The sequence below is a fragment of the Barbus barbus genome (genome assembly GCF_936440315.1).
Source record: "Barbus barbus genome assembly, chromosome: 25".
NCBI lineage: Eukaryota > Metazoa > Chordata > Actinopteri > Cypriniformes > Cyprinidae > Barbus > Barbus barbus.
The window spans coordinates 27951949-27971007 of record NC_136753.1 but is presented as its reverse complement, the minus strand read 5'-3'; the positions used below and the strand labels follow the sequence as shown (position 1 = coordinate 27971007).

The window sequence follows — 19059 nt, the reverse complement described above, 5'->3', positions numbered from 1 at the left end:
AATACCAGTTTGATTACACTGATATCAGCACTGGACTGTGACCATTTCTAACTGACTGCAGAGACTTTGACATGGTACTGCAGGCCTATATGTAGATTTTAAGATGTCTTGTCTATATAGGTGAGATAAATGCAGGTAAAACTGGGTACTTTCTGATTGGTGTTGTTTTTACAGTCATGCCATACTACTGGTTTAGCATAAACTACATACTAAAAATGATGAACAATATCATGAGGTAGGTCAAATGCCTAAGTGTCCCACTTTACCTGCATATACGGTAATAAGGCGATTGTTTAGCTGTTGAAATGTCAGTCAATGGCTTTCTGACTGAAAGAAAAAAAACTTTCAGTAGACAAAAACTCCATAAAACTTGAAAAGTGCAAATTGTGAAAATTAATAAATCTAGGATTTTTATAAAATAGCCTACATGTCATTGTGAAGATTGCAAGTCTTGTTTTCATCCGCGTTAAATTTCATTATGGCGTCTAAGCTTCGTTCGTCTTCCGAACACAAATTAAAATATTTTGGATGAAAACCGGGAGGCTTGTGACTGTCCCATTGACTGCCAAGTAAATAACACTTTCAAGGCCCAAAAATGTAGGAAAGACATAGTCAGAATAGTCCATCTGCCATCAGTGGTTCAGTTCGGAATTTTACGAAGCTATGAGAATACTTTAACGACTTTATTCAACAATTCGTCTCCTCCGCGTCACCGTAGCACCATTTTGGAGAGTATCCTCTGGATGCAAACTGCGTATGCTGTTCTGTGTCAGCCGCACCACACGGATACGTTTCCTACGTTTATTTACGCTTTGATTTGAACGAAAACAGCGAAATTGTGTTCTGAAGACGAACAATGCTTTACGGGTTTGGAACGGCATGGGGGTAAGTGATTAATATCAACATTTTTATTTTGGGGTGGAGAAACCCTTTAAATGCTATTCAAGAAATGACTCAATTCTGGCGCCAAAATAGCGCTAACTACATTCGATAGCCACAACGTGCTGATTTACATATGCTAAGGTATACCACAAAACAGTGAGTGTTTTTTAACGCTTGATAGTTTTAAAAGAAGCTACAGTTTCTAAATCCTAGCATAGTTTTATGTATTTAACTATGTTTGTACAACTTTAACTGCTTTATGAACTTGTGTACATCTAGAATAATGTGATACATAAAGATGTATTTATGTTTCGCGATAAAATGTCCTGATAGAGTTTGCCAAGGAAAGCGGTGCTTGAAGTTACTGTTGCTATGCGAACGCGGGAACTGTTTGGCGCCAAGTGATGTGTTTGTTTCGCTATACTAAAACTCGTTAGCTGTAGGCTTCCACTAAAACAGTGCATCTTCTCAAGTTTCTGATTTGGCCTAATCACTATTAGTGAGGCCTTACCTTAGGTGATCCTAGTTTTGTGCATGACTCACTTAAGTATCTGTAGCAACACGTTTTAGTTTCGTTTAACCCTCTACCTAGAGGTAACATTTTATAATCGTCTGCTATTTTAATTGGGCAGGCTAATGTGTTTGCTTTTTCAAATCTGCCCATTAAGTGAATTCTAGTGAAATATTGAGTTTAATTTAAACGGAAAAAAGCAATCGTACATAACTGTTTTCTAACGTTTTCGATTATCTGTCATCCTCAGATTTTAATCGTATATAGTCATTGTCAGATTTTAGTCATACTAATATCTTACAGAATTTATTATGTTTGTGGGAAAAACCCCAGAATAAATGCCACAACAAATAGGCCTACTCTTCGTTACTTGCAGCAGAGCTTTCTTAATTTTCTTTTAGCTACTTACACACAGTTGTGATAGTGACCAAAAAAGCTACAAAATAAATCCTCATAATATTCTCATTACCATCTTGCACAATGAACGTCATCACTACAGCATTTTGTTCTTTTCATGGTTAGCTATTTTAGGTTTCAACAACAACACTTCCTAATTGACAGCCTTTTATGAGGGTACATCTATACATAAATAAACTTATGCCCAAAAGGCACTATTCCTAATGCTTTCAACATCCATCATGGAGAAGTCTGATGGATTAAGGATTGAACCCAACTCAAACTCTGGCTTTCATGTGCACAGCCTCTTTCGCAATGAGCCTTTGACAGCATCAAGAGAGTTCTAGGTGTGCACGTTCTGACAAATGGCTCAACTGAACTTCATCATAAACGGACACATTTGGCGGTGGCAGTAACCTTTCTGTTCATAAATGGTTATATAGTGCATGAGAAAGTTGTTTCAAAGTAAGACAGTGAACAGAGCACATCTTATACCTGCGGTCTTTCTAACTGCCATGCAAATGAACCCCCTCTGGGAAATGTGTTAGACAAACAAAAATACAGAGAAGGAGTGCAAAGTAAACCTTTGTTTGGAGCAAGACATTCCACAAGTTTCCCAATTCATATCTGTGCAGTTGTCGCTCTTTATAGCCTGGAAATAACATTCAAACCTGTGTTAACCTGTTATAGACATTCAAGGATGATATTAGGCAGCATTTGGACTAGATCACTGCAAAAATCCTAATCCTAATATCTTTGTTTTTTTTTTTTGCAATAAAAGTATCAAAATATTCTTAAAGCAGTATAAATTTACAGTGTAATTTTATTTTATCTTGTTGCATTGGCAGACATTGATATTTAGCAGGACATTTTTTGCAGTGTAAAAAGATACCAAAATTATCAGGCTTTTCTGAAGAAGTTTGTGGAATAGCATGTAAAATGATGGTCTGATATCAAGTCGTTCTCGCTCTTTCTTCATTTTCTATTATCAATAAAGTCTCTATTAAGTGTGTGTGGTTTGCATTGGTGTGTCTGTTTAACTGTGCAAACATTTTGGCCTGCTGCGTGCTTGCAGACGTATCATCAGCACATTGACGCACAAACTCTCACACTCAAATGCGCAGAAATATCTGGAAATGTACTTTGTGTTTTGCATCACAATTTGTTACCAAGAAACACCTTGAACAGTCTGTAACATCTGCACATAGATAAATATAAAAATGTTCTTGTTATCTTGAAACATCATGAGAAATTATTATATTTTGCATAAAGAAGAATTGATTAAGAAGAATTAAAAATTGTTAAATAATTTGCTAAGAATTAATTTCTTTCTTTTGGTTATATAATTTTGTGCACATACGACAATATCATAAAAACTATGGACTGAAATGAAATAAAAATTCACAAAACATCTAAGCCATCTTGCCATATTTAACCTGATCATATTTCTCATAACTGTTGTCATTTAAGATTAAAAACCGAATGTCAGACATTTAATCAGGCAGTTCCTCTGGTAACTGTGTCTTTCCTCCTTTGAGGGTGGGGGTTAGTGGTCCACAACAACGGACTGGCATGTCAAATGCCTTCAGGCTGGAAATGGGGCTCTGAGACAATGTTTACACAACTTAATAAGGCCTGTGTATAAAAGTGCGACGGGAGTCAATGAAGCAGGCATTCCTTCACTAACTCTTACTTGAAGTCTTGAGCACACCCACATCAGGTGCACTCACACACGCTCTTGTCACAAGCAGTATTAGTCATTGAGGTTAGTAATGTGGCACTCCACAATTCCAGCGTGTCGCGTTCCTTGCTGAGTCTGTAGGAGGCCTAGAATTAGACCCACATTAGAGAAACAAGCAGAAACCAAAGGAATCAAGCAGAGGCCTTCCTGATCGCACCTGCAACACTGTCTTCACCTGGACAGGTAAGTCTGCACAGCTACCACTTTCAAGGGCAACAAACCTGTTATTGGTATTTTTATCTGTATTTAAGAAGGAAAAGCAAATATTTTGTTGTGTACAACACCAGTCAAGTGTTTCAGACACATTCGACTGAATTTCTTACATTAAAAACCTTCTGCGTACCCAGCTAACAGTGAACGTTCTCAGAACGTTCTGACAAGGTTCTCTCAACGTTAGGAACAAATATTCATTCAGTATTGTTAATAGAACATTAATTCAAAGTTATAACGTTTTCAAAACATTAGCCCAAAAAATATATATTATGTATTTTTTGGATTTTTTTCTGAAAAAATTTGGATATTCGTCTGATGGTTTATAGAACATTCAAAAGCAACGTTCCTCTAATGTTTGCAAAATTATAAAATAAAACGTTCCCCTTTTAATCAAGAATTTTTTAAAAAATTTTTTTACATTTTAACATTTTCATAGCTTAATGGAAAAGTTAGCACAACATTCTCAGAACATATTTTTGCAAATGCTTTGAATTAGTTTTGGCTACCCCTAAATTGTGGCTATAAATGAATACGAAATTAAAATATTCATGTAAAACAATTAAAATTGCATGTGTTGGAGCAGATAGTAAGAAAAAAGCATCATTGCACGTTCATCTTTCACTGTAGTGTTTAAAAGCATGCCAGGATGGGCCTCAATAAATTGGGAAGAAGCTCATATTTGCAACATGTGTTTGTCACTAAATCATTCCCATACTTTAATTTTCACAACTTTATAGTTTTTATTACTTTACTATTCTTGTCAAATGAAGAAATTGGTCATAATAAAGAAGGAGGAGGTTTGTGGCAAAACACAAATGCATTCATAAATATACATAATTAAGTTCTCCAGGCGACCGAGCAATCAGCCTTATCACCAGCTCATATCATTGAGAGAGGCAGATATGAACTGATTGCACCTGTTCTCAAGCTGACAGTTCACCTGTCGTTCACATGCAATGTGTCCTTATTTAGGAAGATAAAGGGAACTTGTCTCAAAAATTAAAAGGTGTAAAAATGTCATCTGGCTGGCTTCCAGAACACCACCAGCAAACCACAAATGACTGTTTTTTTCCCCTGAAGGGAAAAGTGCAAGTGACTTGTGCTCTGGCTCTCATCCAAATCCTTCAGAAGAAGAAAAGAGCTCAATTCCCAAAGGCAAATGTAAAGCTTCTATTGATTTCTACTGAGGCTAAGCACGGTATTGTGACTAGTATGCTAAAGTGTTACATTGTACTGAGTGACTAGGACTAAACTGATTATTGAGTTTTGTTGAGTTAGCTTACAGCAAATGCTTAAAGCAATAGATCCAAAATTCTTATTTTTAAAAAAAATAAGAGTCCATATAGAACTTAAAATATAGTGCATGCATTGCATGAAGTAGCCTACTTTTACACTGCAACAAAATTATTTTATTATTATTTTGCTTTTTTGGTCATTTTTTAAGCTTGACAGTAAAAACAATTGCTCAAATGCAAAATTAGGGTTTGGGACGATACACGCCAATGGCAGAATTTTCTTTATTTTTAAGTGAGCTGTTCTTTTAAAAATGAGATATTTGATTCCAATGTTTTGGTCACAGTATCAGATGGTGTCAAGTGAGATTGCAGATAACCTAATTGAGCTGTCTGAGAAAACCTGGCACAGGTACATCACACCTGCTCTGGAGGTCGAGGAAGTAGAACAAACACGTTAGCGGAGGAGAATAAATGTGATGTTGAGTAATGAAGAAATACCCTGTACGATTTCACTTGAGCTCCCAGAATGAATCAGAGATACTTATCAAAGGCGGCTCTCAGCGGTTGAGTGACTTAATACGGCGCTTTGCATATTACCATGCCATGCCAGTTTTTGTTAAAACAGCTGGGTGGGTTGTGTTTGTAAAGAAATTATGGCAAAATTCAAAGTTTTTACAGTCTTACAAGATAGATCATGACCTTATAATGTCACAGAACAATGCAACAAATTTGCATTTTCATTTTAAATCAGTGAAAGATGTGCCTAGCATCTCTAATCTTTAAAATCATTTCCTTACTATTGTGGGCCAATAATTCCAATCCGAGTTTGTTTATTAATTATACAATATGAATATTCATATATATATAGGCTGTATATGACATATGAAATTTAAACATATATATTTTGGCTAGGCCTATTAAAGCCCCAGAAACACTTTAAACGCACTTAAACATGTCAGATGTCTTGTGTGGCTAGACATAGCCCTATTAAACCTGGATCATTCTAATCCCAGGTAAACATAATCCTGGGTTATCTTGATTCACTTTTCACAGTGCTCATAATTTATTAATCCTGGATATCAATAAACTTGTACACCACACATTCCTAAACTCCTAAAGCAGCATGCGCCCTGTTTACATAACAGCTTTATCATATGTTGCCGACTGTACTATCAAAGCGATTGGCTGACAGTTGCTAAGCGTCTAGTCGTAACATTCAAATTTGCATAATTTCGTTTGTCAGCGCAATAACGGGTTAAAACGTGCTGCAAACTGCCCAAACCCCACTTCTAATATAAGGCTTTTCACACTGTACTTAACCCTGGGATATCTTCATTCTAAACCTTTTAACCCTGGCTAAAAAGAACTTTATTCAGGGAAAACACTGATAGTAGGCTAGCTACAGAAGGCAGTATGTAATATGTAGTTGTAAAGGTAGCATGCTGTATTCATCCAATCAGTTACACTGACACCGGAGGTTTAATAACCTGGTAACCTGGGTTTAATAATGTACAGTGTCATCTTATGTACCTACCCATTATTATTATTTGTTGACCCGGGGTAAAAGAGCAGTGTGAACCGTGAATCACGACCAGGGTTTGAAATGATCCAGGGTTAACTAATACCTGCCCTTACGAAAATGAACCATGGTTTTATTACAATAAAAGTGTAGTAGACTAACTATGTTTTTGGCAGATTGCTTACCATTTGTATAACCCCAGTTTTACTACAAATACCACAGTTAAAGAATGGTTAGTATAGCAAAACCATGGATAAATTTTGGTCAATATGGTTTATCTATAACTATGTTTTGTTTTTTTATATTTGGAGTACAGCCATGGATAATTTTTTGACAATAACCCAGTGTTAAGCTCAGTCTGAAAAGCCATACTGATATTTAGTCAATTTTAAGTGTACTATATAAGAATATAATGTTGGGGGCCACTTTACGTGGATATGAGCACTTGTAGCCAGCATTTTGACCTTGGATAGTGTTTTTATTGGTTCTGTTGATGGTTTTTCAGAATCAGCCAGTCGTTATGCGACACATCACTGGAGCTCAGTCATATAGTGGGGGAGCCACTGCACTAATCGCTTGTAATGATTGCCAAATCTTTTATGTCCTTATGATGTGAACAAGTCGAGTATTGTGCAGCTGTTGTTGAAGCCCTGCAGTCGACGGAGCATTTCTTCCAGTAAGAGACGTTTGTTGTGAGCATGGCATGTGCACACCGATACACAACCTAATAGACTCATTGAGCGGGGAGACTCGTTATTAATAGGTAATGTTTTGCTATTGAACTGAGCCGTGCTGGTTGCTATGCTGGGAGAGATTCCAACACAACATAGAGAAGCTAGAAAATTAAAAGAACTAGAAGAAAATGGAGCCTAATTTGGTATTCAATTAATAAAAAAATGGTCACATTGCAAAAAATATATTTGTTATGTTTTATTTTCATTCCTGTATGCTTTTAAAAGAAGTACACCATGCATAAATCATTATAAATAAAGCCTATATTTCAGGACCTTTCATAACCATTGACAATTAACCATTTAATAAATATATTTTTTGATCATTTATTTTCTCTTCTGTGTGCTTTTTTTAAATAAGTGCACCATGGATACACTATTGAGTTTTGTTGAGTTAGCTTACAGCAAATGCTTAAAGCAATAGATCAAAAATTCTTATTAAAAAAAAAAAATAAGAGTCCATATAGAACTTAAAATATAGTGCATGCATTGCATGAAGTAGCCTACTTTTACACTGCAACAAAATTATTTTATTATTATTTTGCTTTTTTGGTCATTTTTTAAGTTTGACAGTAAAAACAATTGCTCAAATGCAAAATTAGGGTTTGGGACGACACACGCCAATGACAGAATTGTCTTTATTTTTAAGTGAGCTGTTCTTTTAAAAATGAGATATTTGATTCCAGTGTTTTGGTCACAGTATCAGATGGTGTCAAGTGAGATTGCAGATAACCTAATTGAGCTGTCTGAGAAAACCTGGCACAGGTACATCACACCTGCTCTGGAGGTCGAGGAAGTAGAACAAACACGTTTTTTCTTCTGTGTGTTTTTTTTAAATAAGTGCACCATGGATACATTAATCACCTATTTTAGGACAATTATAGATTTTTTAATGAGAATTAAAGCTTTTTTTCTGGACATTTCTTCCAATAATTGATTATTATTATTGTTTATTCTTTTTTTTTAAATCACTTTTATTTTTTACTTTGTGTTTTAATCACTGCAATATAATAATAAAAAACGTATTACCTTTTATGTTATTATTATCCTTTATTTCCTTTCCTGTATGCTTTTTAGAGAAGTGCACCATGCATGAATTAGGCAGGTGTATAGTAATGTGACTGCTGGGAAGGGCCAGTCTTGTGTCTTCTGGTGTGAAATGCTGATAAACAGTGGTTATTTAGCAATGAATGCTGCTGACCTGGCAAATGGAGCGGCTCTTAACCCTTCCAAAACTCATTTAAGGATCAGTCACGGGCTTAATCCCGCTCCTGGGGAGCGTGTTTGCATCTCCTCACCACTGCTTTTTCTCCGCTAGCCAGAGTCAATATGACTAAATGTGCCTGTCTAATGGGCTTATCGCAAGCTGTTGCGAGCGAGAGTGGACACTAGGTTACAGACTTGAAACTAAGCCGGCCCCAAAAGCACGCTCCAGCTTTTTCCTTGGAGAGGAGAGGGAGGGGGATGTGAAAGCAGCAGGCGTTTGGAGATGAGAACAGGGATTCCAGGAAGGATAACTTCATTTCCTTTAGGGTTTACTCCAGGCCAGCTTCAAAGATACGGTACGGGGCCTCCATTTGTGTTTGCATACAGAGATGTGAAAGAGCGAGAGACGAATGGTTTGACCTCTGGCCCTCTGCCATTCCATCATCACATCCAACGTGATACAGAAGTGCTGTTTTGACACGTTTTTTACTACTTGAAGTCTTGACAATTGAAACACTGTCAAATTATGCTTGTCATACATCCTGGAATTTAAAAAAGTACTTTTCATAAAACTAAAAACAAATGAATAAATACACTTAACTTATAAAGACTTTTACAATGATTACAATATTTAACATGACGTTAATGATGGCAAGATTTTTTTTTTTTTTGTTATAAAAATAATAATATTTAAAATATAAAAGTACAAATTGTACACATAAATGGCAGATAAACTGAAAACTGAAATATAAAAATAAATAAAATGAAAAAAAAAAAATTATAAAAATAAAAATAATATTAATAATAATGAGAATTTTCACAACAAGGTTTCATTTGTTAACATTAGTTAACATGAACCTACAATGAAAAATACTTTGAAGTATATTTTATTTAGTTAATGTTAATTTGAGCATTTACTAATGCATTATTAAAATTGCATTAATGCATTATTAAAATTAATATTATTCTGAATGAATCTGAGCTAACACAAATAGTTGCATTTTCATTAATTAATGATAATAAGCTTAAAACTTTTTTATTATTATTTAAACATTATTATTATTGTTATTATTGATATTATTTACTTGATTTCCTTTTTCTTCTTCTTCTTCTTTTTCCATTTTTCTTTGGTCTATGTTCCATTTTTCTTTGGTCTATGTAAAATAAAGTATATTTAAAAAGTATATAACAATAAGTATATTGTTATGTATTGTTAGTTGTTAGTCAATGCATGAACTAACATTAAATAATTGCAATTACCACAATATAAGTTGAAATTGAAAAATTGAAAATGCAAAGATTAATTTTTACGGTTTTAAAACTTTATAAATGTATTATAGAGGTGAATGAGGTCTGGGACAATGGACAAGCACAAATTATGTTAAATGTTACTTTTGAAAGCTTTTAAAAATGAGGGAAAAGTCAACTGAGAGACACAATAAAAGGTTTAAGCCATTATAATCCATCCTTTAAAACTTGAATGATTGTTTTCTTTTATACCTCTTTTCCTCTGCTATCGCTGGGTGTGGAGCAATCTCACCGTTTTATGAATGACGGCAGTGATGTGTCCAAACAAACAGAGGTTGTCCGGGAACATGTGGTAGATGGGGAATGTCCTGTAGACATATGCTCTAATGACAACAGATTACAGACAAGCACTTCTTACTCTCCATCTGTGCCGTGAACTTTAAATCAAACTATTACACCCGCATATCTGCTTATGAAGAGAGGAGGCTGCCCCACAAATACCCTCACAGGATCTAAATATGAAAAATCCAAAGCAGTGCAAAGAGGAAATGTCAATGCAGTGAGTTGTGGTTGCTTGCATGAAACTTCTGTCATCATTTACATGTACGACTTATGCAAAACACAAAAGAAGCGCATTTGATTTTGAAATGATGACCGAATTTTCGTTTTTGGGTGAACTGTCCCTTTAAGACCGGAGAAAATCTTGAAAATACTTGTGAACCCTCTGTTTTTACAAACGCAGCTATGACGTTCAAACACTCAGTGTGTCCAAATTACAGTTGTACTCACTTGACCAAAGCAGGCTTTGTTCGTTCCGACAGCCTCTCATTGGCTGCCTGTGATGTTCTTCATGTTATGTGGAGGCCCTGACAAGACCCTCATGATTTATGATGTTCCTTGTTTCTGTCACAGGGAATATTTTCCAGCTTTCTTGCATTCCTCAGAGTAGTTTCTTAGATGCCCCTAAGATATATTTTAATATTACACAGCCTTCATTCAAAGAACAACTTTTATTTTTAGGAAAGGTTCAGTGTCAGCATCCACAGCGCATTTGCATGGAAATAATTGTGCATGGGAAAGAACCACTCATATTTTATTCAGAAAATATAGTACAGTTTATTAATTATTTGATTTAGCTCTTGATTTTCATTTTAGTTGAAATTTTAGTTTAAGTTTTGTTATGTGAATTTGGCATTTTAATAGATTTTTTAAATGAATTAAATTGAATTTCTTAACGTATTTATTTATTTGCTTGTTTGTTTAGTTATTTATACATTTATTTCATTTAGTTCCAAAGCAATATTTAAAATTTTAGTTTTTCATTTACTATTTATATTTTGTTTTATTTCAGTTTTAGTTTTTTATATATTTCTAATTAATTAATGAATAATCTATTTTAGTAATTGTATATGGATAAATACATTTTATTACATAAAATTAATAATTATTTAAATATTAAGATATTTTTTATATTAATGAAAACTAAAATATATACAAAATATATAATTTTTTTATTTATTATTTATATTTTACAGCTTTATTTCAATTACAGTTTTAGTTTTGGTTAACAATATCACCCCTGGTTTATACTAATGTATATCACTATTTTGACAGCCACATGTGTTGATTTGACCCGTAGTGTCCTAACATCTTGTCGTCTTTGTTCTTTTGCTTGTTTTTCCTGCAATATCTCTTCTCATTTCACTTTAAGGCATATTTCACTTTTGTAGATGACAGTTTCATGACAAACTGTTTAAGGAAACTCTTGCTTTCAAGCGGCAGTTTACGTTTCTCGAAGGGTATTAGTACTTCGGAAGCATAATGTTCTTCCAGTGAACTTGTAACCCGAGCTGCTCTTTGCTTCAAGCAATCTTCCCACCTTTGTGTCTTTACCTCCTGGCCACTGGAGATGGATATCAGCTCCAGCCCCGTCTCTGCTGTCATCCTACATCTGAAGCATCTTTTCCTTTTTGCGATTTGATTAAAAACTCATGCTGACACAGGAGACAGGAGACCTGGGACGGCACCTTGAAAGCAGTCCTCCAAACCACTGCTCTGCCCCAGTGTCAGTCGCCATTCTGTACCAGTGACCCATGAGTAAGTGACTCAAGTCAAATCCAGTTTGCTTCCCCCATGCTGCACTGACTTTCTGCGTTCATTCCCATTCGTCCTGGAAGCCTTAAAAACAGAAACAGCATCACTTAGGCTCAGAGTTTTCTTTGGATAGGATGAGTTGCTTGGCTATGAAGCACCAAAGCCTTCAAGAACCAGCTGTTTGCTGAATGTTCTGGTGTACGGCTGCTCTTTTAAACACTACATAGTCATAAAATTGTATAATATCGAGGCGTATGGTTTAATAACAATTCTTCTCTTTAATTTCAGCAGGAGATAATGGCCAGTCCTGTCCGAATCCAGTCAGACGGCGCTGTTCTTCAGCCACCGCACTCCACAGGCTTCACCGAGAGCTCGCTGGCCCTCCTTAAGCGAGAAGATGGCTTGGAGATGGTGGACCATAAACCCCGTCTTGACGGCTCGGACCGAGGATATCCGGGACTCTATCTGTCCTGTTTCGACATGCTGTTAACCGAGGACGCTGCCTGGCTGGTGAGGGTGTCGGATTTGTCCACACCCGCGGGCGTCGGGCCCAGGCTGGAGCCGTGTCAGGAGCCGGAGCAGTGTCCTGTGATCGACAGCCCCGGGCTGGGAGCCTCCCCGCTGTCTCCGACTCTGGAGGAACAGGTGGAGGAGAGATCTTTAGAACAGGTGCAGAGCCTGGTAGTGGGAGAAGTTCTGAAGGACATTGAGACCGCTTGTAAACTTCTGAACATCACACCAGGTAATCATTCCAATCATTCCAATTAGAGTGCAAAAAAATCTAAATCAGAATCAGAATGAGCTTTATTGGCCAGGTATGTTTACACATACGAGGAATTTGTTATAGTGACAGAAGCTCCACAGTGCTACAGAAAGACAGCAACAGGACAGGACACAGATAATAAAAGAATAATATACAAATATTGAGAAAATCTCCTTTAAAGTTGTCCAAATGAAGTCCTTAGCAATGCATATTACTAATCAAAAATTAAATTTTGATATATTTATGGTAGGAAATTTACAAAATATCTTCATGGAATATGATCTTTATTTAATATCCTAATGATTTTTGGCATAAAAGAAAAATCTATCATTTTGGCCCATGTGGTTGGCTATTGCAACAAATATACCCGTGCTACTTATGACTGGTTTTGTGGTCCAGGGTCAAATGTATCAAAAGATGAATATTATTTAAATTAAATTAATTAACTATTATTTAAACCATTTTGTTAATAATAAAATAGAAAATAATAACATTATTTAAATATTGTATATATGAAAATATTAATATTATTTAAATTAAATTAATTAAATATTAAATTGATTAAATATTACCTTTTAAATTATTACATTTATTTTAAAATATACATACAATTTAAAGAAAAAAATAACATTACTCAAATATTGTTTTAATTAATAAAGATAATACAATGTATGAATATTTATATATTTAAGAAACATTAATATAGTTTAAGTAATACATATATTTATTGTATTTTTTAAATAAAATATTATTGCAATATATTTAAATTAATTAAAAGTAAAGAAACACAAACACTCTTTTTGGTGCAAAATTTTACAATGTTATTTTAATTTTACAATGTTAATTTTACAAAAAAATATTTGACACTTTCATCCATGTATTGGAATGTGGAATGTGTTTAATGTTTGTTAAATATTCCTCAACTTTAAAGGTTGTTTAGCCAAAAGATAAAATAAGATTGTACAATCTGAAAATCAGATTTTTTTAACTAAATAACCATAAGCAGCTATAATGATATATTGATGCCAGATACATACAAATAATTTATTTTGACAATATTAAACTGCTATAAATTAAAATTTTGTTTACATTAGATTCAGATTCTAATTAATATATCATGCATATTCACATATAGCTGAGTGCGACATGTTATCAATATATTATGGTCAAATATGTCAGTAAAATACATTCAGAATATGTTCACAAATATATCGCCTAATAGATAAATACTTCAACATGAAATACTGTAACACACTCATGATGCTTCTCGTTCACAGCCTCCGCAGTAAAACACAACAGGCTGATATTATCATGATAATTATTCAAATGAACAACTCGCCATTCATCACTCCTGTTCAATGTGAGTGACAGACAGATCTGAGCTATGATTGAGCCGTGCAAACAGTCATAATGAAACTGTTAGAAAAGGCCTATCACTCCAGCAGCCCTGAAGGCAGCTGAAAGCACATAGACCAGGATCTGCCTAATCCTCCGGAGTTTCACTAACGTGCTGAGAGCTTTCCTTAAGGACATCCAAACCCCTCCCGTATAACGATGATGAGCAAGCAAACATTCAAATACGTCTCGCAGATATCATTTTGAAATATCTGTGCAACTTAAAATAGCTCCTAATTGTCAGCGGCATGTCATATTACAATTGAGTTATTGATTTGTCCGTATTTTACGAGCACTTTCATGCAATTTGTGGTATCATGCTAAATTTTGCGTCTTTATACAGTCACACCACCTTGCGTAAACACCCATCCCCACTGTTTGCTCTTCTGAATGGCGCTTTCCTTCACTAAGACGTGTCGAAACATTTGGAGTCTGTCCAAACAGCTCTGAATCCCAACTGTGTGTTTTGTCAGAGATGATGGCTGAGTGCTCCAGACTGATCGCTTATCTGATCTGATCTGATCTGATCTTTCAGACCCGATGGAGTGGAATTGTGGGAACGTTCAGAAGTGGCTGTTGTGGACGGAGCATCTCTACAGGCTCCCGCAGGTGGGAAAGGCCTTCCAGGACCTGGATGGCAAAGATTTATGCTCCATGAGCGAGGAAGACTTCCGACAGCGTTCGCCTCAGTGCAGCGAAACTTTACACGCACATCTGGATATATGGAAATCAGGTGAAACACAAATAGTCTGATCAGTGTGTGTTGAGTTAACTAAGTATTTACTACAGTACATGCAAAGGACTGTTTGAATTTAGGGCTGTGCAAAATTCAGAATATAAGAATTCACTCCTTTTCATTCAATCGGTGTGAACTTGAACTGAATTAGCCAAACAGGAAGTTGAATCAGATTTTGAATGGCAGGAAACTTACTAAAATGCAATTCAAGGAAATGCAGCACAGTGACAGTGTTGTTATTGTTCATTAAACTATTCAATATTGTTGTCATTAATTGAAATAATAAAAATAAAATAGAAATTAAAAAATAGGTTAAAAAGTTAAACATTAGAAAGTTCAACTTAAACTTAAAAACATTCAATGAAAATTAGAAATGAACAAACCTAAAACTAAAACTGAAATAAGTTAAAGCTAAACAGAAATATTTAATAAGTAATAAAATTCACAACAACACATCACAAAATCACTAAAACGTAAACTAAAAATTTTAATAAAATATGAGTGTAAAAAAGCAAAGTCAAAATATTAATAAATACTTTGACTAATAACATCTATTTATTCTCCTATACTGTATGCATAATGCATTTTTTATCTTGTTTTTTAAGACCTATTCCTTTAAGTTAAGAAGTACTGTAAAAACAATGAACATAGATTATTAATGTTATGTTTACAGGTAATTCATAATGAAAAAATATTATTTCTTAATTAGCCTACTTGATTATTCAAATTCCTGTCTGAAACCATAAATTCAGAAACTGTAAGGCAGTTTTAACTCAGTTCTGTGGGCTGAATGTTTGCATGCATGTCTATTCATGCTGTATTTCTCTCTTTTTTGTGCATTCAGCTGCTTGGATGAAGGAAAGATGTTCGGGTGAAGAGACCAGGATGAGAGGTACGTCACAGAAACATCACAGTAAACTACACATGATACCAATATACAGAAAAATACCATGGCATTACCTTACAAACAGACCACAGACAGAGCATGGCACTAGTGAAAGCGAAGGACTGTCATGTAATGATTAACCTGTCCAGATCAGATCGATTAATGCCAATAAACAAAAGAGGTTATCGTGAGACATTTTCCATTAAGAATTTTCATTGAAATTTATATCCCACAGCTTGTACAAGTATTCTGGCAATGCCATGGTACTGACGCTTACAATATTCATATAACATTTTAGTTCAATGGAAGTGCTATTATTGTTAACTGAAAGTAAAACTATTACTAACTGGTTTTGTTACTTAAAATAAAGCCGAAAATGTTTTTTTTAAGTATTGTTAAAAAAAATTTGTACGTCAGTCTATTTCATTATATTTAAATTTTTGTGTATGTTGAAGTATTAAAATTACAAAAAAACTGAAAAAATAAAAGTAAATAGAAAAAATAGAGAAAATCTAAAAATAAAGCTAGTTCAGAATATTAATAAATGCTATAATATTATATATAATACTAACACTGGTCCATGATACATGTACATGTTGATTTATATTTCTTTAAATTACACTTTCGCTCCATCTGTACTGCAAACAAACTGTGTCGCAACACAAAACAGAACACTCCCATTATAATCAATGAAGGGCTGTGAAATGATTGACAGAACATGTTTGTGTCACGCACTTTTAGACCACACAGACTTATTGATTTTTGAGTTCTGTCTCATGCTTGTAGTCTAGATATAAATGCATTTTTATAAAAAGGATAGCCCTGGCTATGATGCTGAAATGTAACTATAATGCTGTATGTGTTGCCTCACAGAAGGTGAAGAGCTGTGGTCTGAAGCGGATTCATCTTGTTCAGGTCAGCCGATCCATCTGTGGCAGTTCCTCAGAGAACTTCTCCTCAAACCTCACAGTTACGGACGCTGCATCCGCTGGCTGAATAAAGAGAAAGGTGAGGACATGACAGCTCTCCTGCACAGTAATGGCAATAATGGATCTCCATGGTCTGTTAAAATTAGGCCACGCTTTCCATGATAATTTACAAGGTATTTCCAAAAATACCATGCTGCATTCTTTAAAATAATGGTTCTTGCTATCTGTGGTTCCATCCATGGAACCTTTCCATTCCACAAAATGTTCTTTATATTCTTAAAATGTTCTTCAATCTAAGAAAAATGTTTCTTTTCAGAACTGATCACTGAAAGGTTCTTTGAGGAACCAGTAATGGTTCTTTAATGGCATTGCTGGGGAAAAAAGCAAACAACAACAACACTTTTGCAACCTTTTTTATGAGTGTACATATCCAAAACATTGTAGTGCCATGTTTTGAAGCATGGCTGCTGGTTTGAGCTGGTTTTAGCTGGTTCTTAGCTGGTCGTGAGCTGGTTTCAGCTGGTCATGTGCTAGTTGAGCAGGAGCTAGCTGCTTAGGACCAGCTTAAACCAGCAGTCATGCTTCAAAACATACCTAACCAGCATATGATAGCCGGTTTTTTCAACAGGGTACCATCCTGCTATTTCGTGTGTTAGTAAAGTTTCTAAGCTAAAGCCGTAACGGACGTGTTTTGGATGTGTGTCTTCACAGGGATCTTCAAAATCGAAGATTCAGCTCACGTGGCGCGTCTCTGGGGTTTGAGGAAGAACCGTCCGGCTATGAACTATGACAAACTCAGCCGCTCTATTCGGCAGTACTATAAAAAGGGCATCATCCGCAAGCCAGATGTCTCGCAAAGACTCGTCTATCAGTTCGTCCATCCGGTGTAAGGGAGATAGTGAACTCAACCACTGAGAACTGACAAGCCCTCCTACACAACTCCTGAGACTATTTCTGGGTTTTGCATGAGAGTGAAACCAAGAAAAATGCAAGAAAGTTCCCAGATTTTCTGTGTAAAATATAATTGTGCTTGGAAACGTCCAATATATACTTGCACTCTTTTAAAAACTCCTGTGTGTTTGTTAAAATGTAGTATCAGCTTTGCACTGCTACTTTCTGTTACTTTAAGAAAAGCCTGTCAAATAAATGATGATGTTAAACAGAAGCACTAAGAGAGATTTAGTAGATATTCTTTGAAGTATGTTACAGGTTACTCGCAAGGTCTGCCTGTCAGCTAATAGTCAGCGTGTGAATCCTGCCAGCGTGTCCCTGAGCAAACCTTGGCTTCCCTGCCCATGATTTGCAGTGGAAAGACTTGCGTTAATCTCTGGCTGCCACCCAACAAACATCCCTTTTTTTCTGGTTTGTGATTAATTGCACTGCAAACCTTTCAAGTCTGCCCATGTGAACTTTCTCCACGTTCTTCAGTAATCGGCCACCTTTGCACGCACCTCCTTGCTCACGTCACGTGTCACACTGATGCAAACGAGGGTTTATAGCGGCCCTTGGATTTTCATACACTGCAGTAACGGTTAATTGACAAGTTTTAGTCATGAAGTCCGAGTTTAGGAGAGAAAGTCATTTGGAGCCTGAGGGAGGTTTGGTTTCTATTGTGACGTCTAATCTAGAAGAGTCACTGGATAACAGTTGTTTTCACTTATGCTGGTGTTGTGCCCAATTCTGCTCCCTGCCAGATTATTACCCCCCCTAGTATTGGTAGGTTTAGGGTTAGGTGTGGGGGAGGGGTTAGGATTAGGCAATCAGATAGCGATTTCAACGAGATCGGTAATAATTTGGCAGGGGGTCAAAAATGGGCACAACACCAGCATTACGAAATATTGTCTGTACTTTATATCGAAGCCGAGAGGTCATTTTTCATGTACATTCAGTTGTTGTTCTTCATGCATTTCTTTATTAAATATTCTTTTTTTCATCTTGTTGTGTCCGGTCTCATTCACTTGATCTTTTACAATCATTTTAACACTATAGAATAATAACACAGACATTTTTGGACATGGAACTACAGTAGAATTTCGATATCTATCAAGGTACAGTACCATGGTATTACCATCGAATCTATTGCTGTACCATGATACATTTGTTGTAAAAGAGTAAGGGAGAATCTCACAAAATGAAACATTTTAGATATAAAATGTTTATTTTGCAATATTTTTTTTTTTACTTTAACTTTGATGACAATTCATATTCCATCTAAATTCAGTCATTTTATTAAAATTTTTATTTTTTTGCTACATACATTATTTTATTCTAATATCCCTTATTTTTATATAAATTATTTATTATATATTTAGATTTAAGTTTGTTACATTTGAGATTTTTCTGCTGAGATGTAAATAAAATGAAGACACTTTTCAGATTAAATATGTATATAATTTCATCATTTCAGTATTTTATTCTAATAGTACTTTTTAAAAAAAAAAAATTAATTCTAATATTTTTTATGAAAAATACTAGTAATTAAATTAAATCTAAAAAGCTTAATTTTCTTTAAGAAAAATATTACTTTTTTTTCTAGCTATCGATTTTGAGGCGAAATATGACCGAATTACTCTT

General features: G+C 35.1%; 1 protein-coding gene across 1 annotated transcript; it reads left to right on the top strand.

Annotated features, from left to right (window-relative positions):
- The first annotated feature begins 3458 nt into the window (after positions 1-3458).
- Positions 3459-18417, top strand: LOC306844874 (SAM pointed domain-containing Ets transcription factor-like). The gene is made up of 6 exons (XM_079377294.1): positions 3459-3713; positions 12065-12518; positions 14470-14667; positions 15515-15562; positions 16430-16564; positions 17197-18417. Exons 2-6 carry the CDS (start codon positions 12074-12076, stop codon positions 17373-17375), a joined length of 1005 nt encoding a protein of 334 aa, XP_079233420.1. The 5' UTR covers positions 3459-3713; positions 12065-12073; the 3' UTR covers positions 17376-18417.
- Positions 18418-19059: the final 642 nt, after the last annotated feature.

Coding starts and splice junctions, on each gene's coding strand:
- LOC306844874 (XM_079377294.1), top strand. CDS start 12,074: ATGGCCAGTCCTGTCCGAATCCAGTCAGACGGCGCTGTTCTTCAGCCA. Junction 12,519..14,469: donor ACTTCTGAACATCACACCAG/GTAATCATTCCA, acceptor CTGATCTTTCAG/ACCCGATGGAGTGGAATTGT. Junction 14,668..15,514: donor TCTGGATATATGGAAATCAG/GTGAAACACAAA, acceptor TTGTGCATTCAG/CTGCTTGGATGAAGGAAAGA.